This window comes from Centrocercus urophasianus, unplaced genomic scaffold (genome assembly GCF_019232065.1).
Source record: "Centrocercus urophasianus isolate 14NV4802_14NV808 unplaced genomic scaffold, USGS_Curo_1.0 seq_17, whole genome shotgun sequence".
Taxonomy (NCBI): Eukaryota; Metazoa; Chordata; class Aves; order Galliformes; family Phasianidae; genus Centrocercus; species Centrocercus urophasianus.
Genome location: NW_024884722.1, coordinates 16,179,199 through 16,189,874, shown reverse-complemented (window position 1 = coordinate 16,189,874; position 10,676 = coordinate 16,179,199). Strand labels below are relative to the sequence as shown.

The 10,676-nt window shown below is 40.7% G+C and overlaps 1 protein-coding gene across 1 annotated transcript; it reads right to left on the bottom strand.

Annotated features, from left to right (window-relative positions):
• Positions 1-93: 93 nt before the first annotated feature.
• Positions 94-9,438, bottom strand: ACTA2 (actin alpha 2, smooth muscle). The gene is made up of 9 exons (XM_042818657.1): positions 9,344-9,438; positions 6,943-7,114; positions 5,276-5,404; positions 4,729-4,839; positions 4,143-4,227; positions 3,899-4,060; positions 3,475-3,666; positions 2,346-2,527; positions 94-1,555 (listed from the first exon to the last, which is right to left on the bottom strand). The coding sequence occupies exons 2-9, from the start codon at positions 7,069-7,071 to the stop codon at positions 1,412-1,414; spliced, it is 1,134 nt and encodes a 377-aa protein (XP_042674591.1). The 5' UTR covers positions 7,072-7,114; positions 9,344-9,438; the 3' UTR covers positions 94-1,411.
• Between the last annotated feature and the right edge of the window lie 1,238 nt (positions 9,439-10,676).

Here is a 10,676-nt window from a genome sequence, read left to right as displayed (position 1 = left end):
TCAAGCTTTTATCCTGACAGTGATTTCCTGGATGTGGCTAGAGTTAGGCAAAAAGATCTATCTAGAGTAAGAAGGAAGAACCATACGAAAGTGTTTGCTCTTACAAGAGTTTATTTAGCGTCTGTCCCAAGAAACCTAGATGACCTAGACTTTAAATAATAAGGTTAGTACAAAAGAGTTCAGAATGTGCACTGAGTCTGAAGATGGACAAGATCTGAAACCTAGCAGTTATGCAGCCATAGTAAATAACAGGTGCTGCTGCAAAAAACTTACAGGTTGAAAGGTAAAGCGTTACAGGTAGGTGAGATAAATAGTTGAGTTTAAGGAAGGAAAATAAGTAACAAAAATAAATAGCATCCTTCCTCCTGAATTCTAATGAATACGGATTGCAGCAAGGTCCTTAGAACTGACCTTCTTCAGATCTGTCTCAATTAATTCTTTGGTCATAAACATATTCATATATATGTATATATATACTTCTAAGACAGCAGTATTCAATGCTTATGCGTATACTTCTCTTAAAATCAGTTTCAATGTATTTAAGACAATAAGTGGAATCAGAAAAGTCATAGAAAAAAGGACATTGTCTAAAAACATTTTATCTGTTCTGATTACATTACATCCTCCCCTTCAGAAAAACAAACTTCTGAAGAGCAATTGTATTAAGCCAGCTTAATTACCCTTTAGACTTTGCTGAAAATCACAACAACAACACAAGCTACACTCATTCTGAGGATATATAATAGCAAAGTCACCTTTTCAAGCTAGTATCAGAATTTAGATATGCTCCCAGAAGGACAGTTTTAGTTTCTATCAAAAATAAAACCAAAGAAAACAACCATGGAAAAGATATAGCAAGCAACATACACTACTGGACCACAGAGTATAAGAAGTGCCTTTTCCAGCATGGTAGCTGTGAACTGAGAAGCGATGTGGTCAGATAGTATTTCTGGATAGAGCAGATGCAAAGCAGAGTGCACGTGCTCCTCCTGGTATCAAGCACACACTGTGCCCCTCTGGTGCTGCCCAGAACTTTGGGAGCACCATGACTAGTTCTGCTTGCAGACTGCGATGCCTACCGAGGCCGAATGCTGGCACTGTACAGGCTGGCAGCTGGGCGTTTTCTGGCGTTGATACCATTGGCCAACAGGTACCGCTTCTAAGCCCACAGCGCAGTAACAAATTTACGCCACGAGATGGAGCTTCGCACCAGCTGTAAAGGCAACTCCACAACTGCATCTCTAAAATAGGAGCAGCAATTTCGTTTGCATATTTTAAAATTTATTCCAAAAAAAATACACCAATTAACCAGCCATTACGATGAAAGATTTATGGAATGAAATTTTAAGAATGTATTTTCCTGAATACATTCACAGTAATATGCTAAAAAGACGTACAGGGATAAAGTGATTTAAAAGCATTTGCGGTGAACAATGGATGGGCCAGCTTCATCATATTCCTGTTTGCTGATCCACATCTGCTGGAAGGTAGAGAGGGAGGCAAGAATAGAGCCTCCAATCCAGACGGAGTACTTACGTTCAGGAGGAGCAATGATCTGTTTGAGAGATAAAACCATTAAATGCAACGTTAAGCTATGAATTCGTTGTACAAAACTATTAAAGCATTGCTACTTTGTATTAGTGAAAAACACTGTACATATGCACTAATGTCTGCCCTTGCCTTGCAGTTAGCCATTGCAGCAAGCCATAGTTACAAAGTTGTTGCCTGAGCCTACACCCTTAATTCCTCTGGTTGAGTTAGTCTGCCCAACACAGCAACGTGTGTGTGTGTGCAGTCCTATCCACAAAAGACAAAAGGGGAGACAACCACTCTCATAGCATGAGACAAATATATAATGGTAGCCCAGGAGGGCTTGGAAGAATGAATGACGTTCCTATTAGCGCAGCTGACAAAATGTTTGCAAAGAAAGGAAGGGGAGAGCTGAAGCAACAGAAGGATTAATAACTTGTTAGAATCTTTTTCTTTACTTGTAAGCCAAAGACAGAAGCAGCATTTTCTACATCTAATTCCATTAGCCAAAAATTACTGAACAAGCTGCAGCTCTACAAAAATGTACATTGGTTGATTCCATGCTATTCTTCTTTGGCCTTGCTAAGTCAGTTTGCAGAACACAGCATGAGAAAGGAAGCTAGAGGAGTGAAGGCTCCTTTCTTCTTTTAGCAGCCAGGGTGACTCGTCCAGTTACCAGGGATGATTTAGTAGAACATACAGACTCGACTGAAAATATGTACAAAGCACTTTGTAAAGAGTTGTTATTTTCTGTTAGATTTTTTGAGGATTTTTTACATGTCCCCCCAGATAGTTTACAAATAATTGCACTGTACCTTGATCTTCATGGTGCTGGGAGCTAGAGCAGTTATTTCCTTTTGCATCCTGTCTGCAATGCCCGGGTACATTGTAGTGCCTCCAGAAAGCACATTGTTGGCGTAAAGATCCTTTCTGATGTCTATGTCGCACTTCATGATGCTGTTGTAAGTGGTTTCATGAATGCCAGCAGACTCCATGCCTACAGAAATGACAGCAGAACACTGAGGAAGCAACTCCATACAGAGACTTAAAATTGTCTCTGAACAGACAATGTGAGCTGCAGTTTGTCTTTGGAAGACAACAGTTTTTAAGGTTGCAGAAACATGGAAAGTCATTCTGCAGCTGTTTGAATTATTTACTTAGGAGCTCCTTCAGGTACAGCCCTCCTTCCCTACACCCGCGTGTACACTCAACTCCTCATTAAAAAGAAATTCCAGGGGTATGGAGTAGTACAGTTTCCAATAGGCTTTTGCAGACAACCTCATACGTCCTAAGAATTCCTTATATGGTCCTGGGATCATCTGTTTTCTTTTTCTTACTTTTTTTTCTCCTCCTTTTTTTTTTTCCCCTTCTTTCTGAGTCAGTTCAGAGATCAAACAGTCAAAATATGTCCAAAACCTCTAAGTATGCAGCTACTTAATCTATTTCTGGGCTGACATTCTATCAAACAAGATTTTTAAGTGACCTTGCTGAAAGCTTGCCTCCATGACCATTGATTTGTTCTGCAAATGTGATGGACCCTGGATTCAGATTTTGGGGGATTCTTTCAGTAGAATAAAAATAGTGCTTTTTGTCTGTTTGTTTTTTAACCCCTCTCTGCAAGAACACTCAGACTATAACCCTCATAATATTTAGAAAACTTTTTCTGCAGCCAAAATTTTCATAGTAACCAATACATGATGTACAAAATGGTGTGGGCTCAAAGCCAGAAATAAACACTCAGGGTTTATTTTGGGAAAGCATTTTGCTTTGCTGTTTGACATAAATTTCCTCCCAGTGTATTAATAGTGCTGTTCTGAAAGATTATTTTATAATGGGCACTGGAACATACTTGAGTGTACATCTAAATGAGCTAGCAGTGGGATAAAATCAGAAGAAAATAGAGACCCAATATTTATACCAAAGCATAACAGTCATTCTACCTACCAATGAAAGATGGCTGGAAGAGAGTCTCTGGGCAGCGGAAGCGTTCATTTCCAATGGTGATGACCTGGCCATCAGGAAGCTCATAGCTTTTTTCCAGAGAGGAGGAAGAGGCAGCAGTGGCCATCTCATTTTCAAAGTCCAGGGCCACATAGCACAGTTTCTCCTTGATGTCACGGACAATTTCACGTTCCGCTGTTGAGAAGATTCAGCTTTTAGAATGGCACTCAGCCACACCTTCATTCTCCAACATCCTCTCCATTTTTATGCAGATATTCTCTGCCAGTCCTGCAGAGAAAGTACTTTTTCCCTGTTGAATTCTTTCTTGTTAATAAAACAACTGCAGAACCATTGCTATTCATTCTAAGGCAGCTAGAAACGTTGCACATTAAACAATTCCCCTCCTTGTCTAGCAGTGCATCCTTACCAGTTGTAACAAAGGAGTAGCCACGTTCTGTCAGGATCTTCATGAGGTAGTCTGTCAGGTCACGGCCAGCCAGGTCCAGACGCATGATGGCGTGTGGCAAAGCGTAACCTTCATAAATGGGCACGTTGTGGGTGACACCATCCCCAGAGTCAAGCACAATCCCTTTGAGAAGATAACACACAGTTCATGCTCAGGTGCTCACAAACAACTGCTTTGAACACCAGTGCCACCCCCAGAGGCCTACCTGTGGTACGTCCTGAAGCATATAGGGACAGAACAGCTTGGATAGCTACATACATGGCTGGCACGTTGAAAGTCTCAAACATAATCTGAAATGCAATAAACATAATTAGCTTAGCAGTAGGGATTTTAGATTAGTTGTATCATTACAACAAAGGAAAAGGAAAATACAAGATTTTTGTATTTAGTGATGGCAGTAGCAAGGAAGGAAAATACATTTAAATCAAACATGTTATCCTTTAAGACCCCTCTGTATCTGATCTACATCTACGATGTATTAATACAGACACATTAAAGATCATTTTGTAGTAGGCCTGGGAACACACACACACACACACAAAAAAAAAGATGAAAGTGGCAACACTTGGACAGACTGGAGTTCTCACATCCAAAACTGATTCACAGACTTTTTCAAGTAAACGTAGTAACGTAGACATCTGACACATAGTCATGTGCACTTTCTATCTTCCCTTACTATGAGATGCACACTACAGAACAGCCAAGTTGTCATGGCTAACTGAAATGATGATGTTCACATCCTACTGAATTCACAACGTTGGATTTATTCCACAGCTGCAGGGTGAGATTACCTGGGTCATTTTCTCTCGATTAGCTTTGGGATTCAGTGGTGCTTCAGTCAGCAGAGTTGGGTGCTCCTCAGGTGCAACACGGAGCTCATTATAGAAGGAGTGATGCCAGATCTGAGGATAATAGCAGAAAGCAAAGGAGAAAAATACCATCAACTAGCAGCTCAGAATGACTTTCAGACAGGTTTAATGCTCCAGCACTCTGCTTATAGCACTTTTGAGACCAGTGAGTAATGTTTCACATGCAATCGTTCTTACTGCCTTCATAGAAACAACCAAGGTAACTGGAAACACTCAATCCTCAGGTAAGAAATATCACAGCTAACGATAAGTGATTTCTTCAAAGGGCACACAAATCAATGAAAATAAATAATCTTACAGTAGGAGAGAGAGATGCACAGGCTTAATTCCAGCTTGCTGCTAGCAAGCTTCTCATTAAACCACACCTGACAGTGTGACACTTTCATCTAAAATTTACTAAGTTACGTGTTAAACATTCAGTTCAAGTGATTGTCTACCAATGATGCACATTATTTTAATACTGATGTACCTTCTCCATGTCATCCCAGTTGGTAATGATGCCATGCTCTATGGGGTATTTCAAGGTCAGGATTCCTCTCTTGCTTTGAGCCTCATCACCCACGTAGCTGTCTTTTTGACCCATACCAACCATCACACCCTAAAAAATAACACAAATAGAGTTAGTATCTCAAAGAGAGGTGTCACAAAGTAGTTACATTAGCTTAGATAAATTCAATTGCCAGTGATACTAATTACAAAACACTTTATAAATACTAATGATTGGAGAATTAATTGTTCCTTAATTTTCAAAATGAAATGTTTAGCCAATTCAAACCTCAAGTTCATTTTTCCACTACAATTAAAGTAAACAGCACACAAGTACAATTTTTTGTATGATGTCAAAATGCATGCACACACAAGAAGCACAGTGTCAAATTCATCCAGATGAAGTAGAATGATAGACTTGTTTTAATGTTCTTTATTAGTTAGGGATGACCTGTCTGCTGAAAGAAAGCAGAAAGGGGACATTGTGCCATCTAAGGGCCACGATGCAACAATACACAATTCAGATTTTCCAAGTGTATGAGTCAGAAGTTGGAAACTACTCTGGATGTACAGCAGTCTCTATGCTTTAAGTTAGAAATACTGTTAAAAAAGTAGTATACTGCAGGATGCTTTGACTACCTAACACTCTTACCAAAGCTTAAGTCATTTTATGTTCCAAACCTTGGCTTCTCTAACAAGTCATATCGTATTTTTCTACTGTGATTGTATGATTTATTTTTGAGCAATTAATATAATTAATCCCATCCACAGAAGATGACACTTGAATTTTATTTTTATTTATTTATTTATTTTTTTATTTATTGTGGCATTGTTCAAACACTTCAGTTAGACCTCCTAGAGGCTATATCAAAAGGCCTATATTTCACTTGCCTTCAATGGCTTGAAAAATTATTAGCTGGGTGCATAAAGTGCCACATCGTACAACCAGTCTCTCTCTTTTCATTTCAACATGTCCTTAGATGACACAGAAGAAATAAGTTGGATTTTAAAATCCAGCAGCCAGTTTAGTCTGTTATGGACTAGCTAAGCTGCTCTAGATCTCACTAATGTTGATATGGCTTAGCAACACTGTATTTAACAGCTCAGCTAATAAATACACTTTGCAAACTATTAAAATTATTGGGAATGTATCATATGCTCAAATGTAAAACTTGAAGCTAAAAAATAAAAAAATATAAAATATCAGCCCTAGAAACCCCAGAGAGGTGTCTGTCTGTGACACAGTTAAAAGAAGAAGTAAGGTTGACAGGAAGCAGACTGACAACTTCTCCCCTCAGTTCCCTGCACATCATCTGTTGTCAGTTTTAGGGCAGTCAAAAATTCCAGATACTTCTCTGGGATTGCTTGCTTTTGAACTGGCTGTACTCACCAAGTTCTCTGGGTGATGCAAAGTACAGAGAGAAGAGAACATAGAAAGAAGTGAAAAAAAACTTGTGAGAGAAGGATTCCTCTCTCACAAGGCTGAAGATCTGCTTTGACTCAGATGAGTGCACTGCTGGACACATTTTACCTATAAATACCACATTACACAGATCATTCAGGGCTCAGTTAGCCTCAGCTCTGGGATGGAGGGCTGGGGACGGGGCATGTCTCCAAGCTCAGTATGGAACAACCAAAGCACTTTATCACCTGGTGCCTGGGACGACCCACGATGGAAGGGAAAACTGCTCTTGGGGCATCGTCCCCAGCGAAGCCGGCTTTACAGAGCCCTGACCCATTGTCACAAACAAGGGCAGTGCTGTCCTCCTCCTCACACATCTTCTACGTCAGTGTCCTCGGGTGCTCCAAGCAGAAAACAGCCCTATGAAAACAGCAGGAAAAGAATAATTGAAAAAGACAAAGTGAGGTACCAGAACCACCCTGTAAGACAGAGAATGCAGTATAAAAGGAACTGACACGCAGGAGGGCTCCATGCATCAGACATAATTCAAGGTATTCCATAGAACTATTCCAGTCCTGCTGCATGGGCAGACAGGTCATTACAGCTCTGAGACAGCAAATGTTTATCTAAATTCAGTCACGGAAATCCACTGCTGGGGAGTAGGTGGGAGATAAAGAAGATCGCTGGACTGACAGCTGCAAAAACAAAGGTCCCTTTGCATCATATTCAGCATGATGTCCCCTGCCTCTATCATCCTGACAGGACTGGTGCATGTAGAAAGATGATATTGTGACTTTAAAGTGCAATCAAGGACAGCATGTGTTTTAAAACTGTCCATAGTATGTGCTCCATCATCATTTCAAACCAGTTAATAAGCTTCATTTGTAGAATGACTGAGTAATTTATGCTGGCTCCCTGCTTCACTAAAACAGAAATTGTTTTTCTCCTCAGGCAACAGGAAGATAACAAGGGTAATAAAAACGCTTTGAAGGTTTGCATTAAAATCAATTATGGAACAAGTCCTGAATACTGGCACTTGAGAAGAACTATTTGCCCACAATTTATAGTGTGTTAGGGAATCACTTGACTAGCTGGGAGCTCGGGCTTCCATGCAGAGTTCAACAAATTGCAATGTGTTAACAGCTGAAGGAGACAGCTGTCTTCCAGCAGCCCAGCTAGCTCTTCGTGCAGCCGCTCAAACCTTCTGCATGGGAATGCTGGAAGCGCAGGATGAAGCAGCAAAGGGGTCAGTGAGAGCCATGTCTGATGAGCACAGGAGCATGAGGCAACATTCAGCCTCCACAGATGGACAAGCAGGGACAGCCTCCCCCAGACTCTTCACTGCAGACCCTTCATAGCCACGAGACACAGCCGTGAGGATGCTTCTGCAAGCTGCAGTTGTGCATGGGTGTAGTAGTTCCCAGGAGAAGGCACAGAGAAGGAAATCCCACCTTGATGTACTCCAGATATTTTGTCATTATTACAACGAAAGGAAAGTAGGTTGCAATTTTTGCATTTATTAAACTCTTGGGAAAACAGGCTCCTTATATTTAAGCATTTAGTCAATGTAGTACAATTGTTATCTAACATGAATGAACAGACTGGTTTAGACAAACCATTTCCTAATTAGGAAATATGCTTTCCAACCGTCTGTTTTTGGAACAGAGTTCGAGGTCAGGGGGTTTGCTCAAACTAATGCAGAGAATGAAATGCCAAAAATCACTTGGGGGAGGGGGGAGGAGGGAGCAGGAAAGGCTACATTTCTGAGCTTGATGGACTCTAATGAAAACCATATTTAGTAATACAGCACAAAAAGCTGAAAAATCAAAACTGAATCATTCAGGCAGTAACTCTGCTTCCAAGGAGCAAGTCACTGCTCAGGACTACCATGACGTGCAGTAGTAACATCCTCCAGCAGCCAAAGTCACTCAGCACTGCAGAATAAAGGAAAATATTCTCCCCACCAATTAATACAGCATTTAGCCTCTTACTTCTACCTGCTTTACACTGAGAGACAACCAATCAAGTCCCCAACCTCCGTAGCATGTTATCAGAAGAACAACTCCAGCCACAAAAGGAATGCTGGGTATAGCATGATCTTTAATGAAATGTTTGGCATTTTGCAGAACATTGTTTCATATATATCAAGACAATAACAAATACACATGCATCCTCTGCGTTAGATTAGATACTGCTATTTTGCATCTTCCAGCTCTTCTTACAGTCACATTCCAAAACACTCATGTCAGTTTAAGCCGATTTAAGAGCACCAAAGCAAAGCTGCTAAGAAATCACTACACAGTGTTCAAATTCACCCCTTCAGGAACGCTGTTCTGTCCAAAAGTAACTCCCCAGGGGCACATGGGTTCACTTAAATTCCAGCTGTACCATGACATAGTCTGTCTTTATATTACTGTTGGAGTGTTGGTGGAATCGGCAAAATCATCAGATCCATTTCCATTTCAAAAGTGCTATAAATTAAATACAACTCAGCGTAGACTTTAAAAGCATTTTACCAATTTAATTCTAGTAAGTAATGTCTAAGCAAACTGCAGCACAGCAGTACATCCTCCTGAATAGCTTCTATTTGACATTACTTAAAGCCATCCAGAAAAACATAAATCACACTCTTTGTTCATTGCCACTTACCCTGACAGTGCTTGGCTGGGGATAGCAGCTCTGGGATCGTGCACTGTGTATCCAAAAGCATCAGGGTTATATAGCCCCTTCAGCTCTTCTCCTCCCACCAGCCTCCCAAACAAGGAACAGAGATGAGAGAGACAGAGCTGAAGTCTCTAACAAAACCATATAGGGACCTTATTACAAAAACCTCTAATCTGGGTGGCCACAGGCCCTGAGTCCCTTCCACTGCATTCCAATGCAGAGCTCATGAAACAGGAGGAGACTTTCAGCTGTATAAGATAAACATTGCAGAACTTTGGGAGACTTGCTAAAATGCAGCAAGAAAAGCATGCCCGTGACTGATACCCTCTGTCAGGAAGAGCACACGTTTGAACAAGATAGGGAGGTCCAGGCTTCCACAGGAACATCCAAGAGATAGAGCAAAAACTGACAGAGCAGACATTTGTGATAGGGAAGGTGTTTTTAAGGAGACACTTCGCTTTTGTTAAAGCTTTGAATCAAAGCAATGAGAACACTTTCAGCAAGTTAACAGCTGCTGAATTTTGCCACAAATTCAATTTAAGAAGTTCACACTTAGGGATACTGAAAGAAGAACCTGCTGTTGCACAGGGTTCATGGTAGGGTCTTTGAAGGCTATGTAAATGTTCTGCTCACAGATTGTTTTGGTGCCCCTTAGCATGTGATGGGTGAGAATCAATATCCTGTCTCCATCAGCTTACTTCCAAAGTACTAGGAACTGTGGACAAGCTTCATCCTAGTGTCAGTTCCACTGATGGACAGAAGTTGTAAATTCCTATCTCAAAACGCTCATAATAAATTTGTTGAATTTCATAACCTCCAGCTAGGTTTGTCGCTGAGCGTATTTTTAGCAACTAAAGCAAAGGTTCTCAATCTACGAGCTATTTTCAGAGGACTGGATTTCTATGGCTGCAGCCAGCTGTTCTCTAGGCAGACTGTGTCTCACGAGCAGCCCCTTTCACAGTCAAAAATACATTGCCTTTGAATTATTACTAGAGATCAGAAATTGGCATCCCTAAACGCTATCACTGAAGTACTACAAATTCAAAAATGGCCTATGCACATAAGCCAAGAAAGACACAAGAATCCAAATGAGATCCTTCCTTTGTGAGTCTTGTTGCAATAGGGAGCAGCATCATGTGTTTGCTTACGGAGTGCTGCCTAATCGAGTAGTCTTAATGCTAGAGATCTCCCATACAACCACACTGAGATTTCTTCTGCTACAGAGATTTGAGTACAAGGCAACATGTAAAGACAGCAGATAGGAAGAATTATGGACTGAAGACCAAAAGGAATTTAACTTTTAAGGAAAGAAACTCCC

Coding starts and splice junctions, on each gene's coding strand:
- ACTA2 (XM_042818657.1), bottom strand. CDS start 7,071: ATGTGTGAGGAGGAGGACAGCACTGCCCTTGTTTGTGACAATGGGTCA. Junction 4,840..5,275: donor ACTGGGATGACATGGAGAAG/GTACATCAGTAT, acceptor TATTATCCTCAG/ATCTGGCATCACTCCTTCTA. Junction 2,528..3,474: donor CTTCCAGCCATCTTTCATTG/GTAGGTAGAATG, acceptor TCATTTCTGTAG/GCATGGAGTCTGCTGGCATT.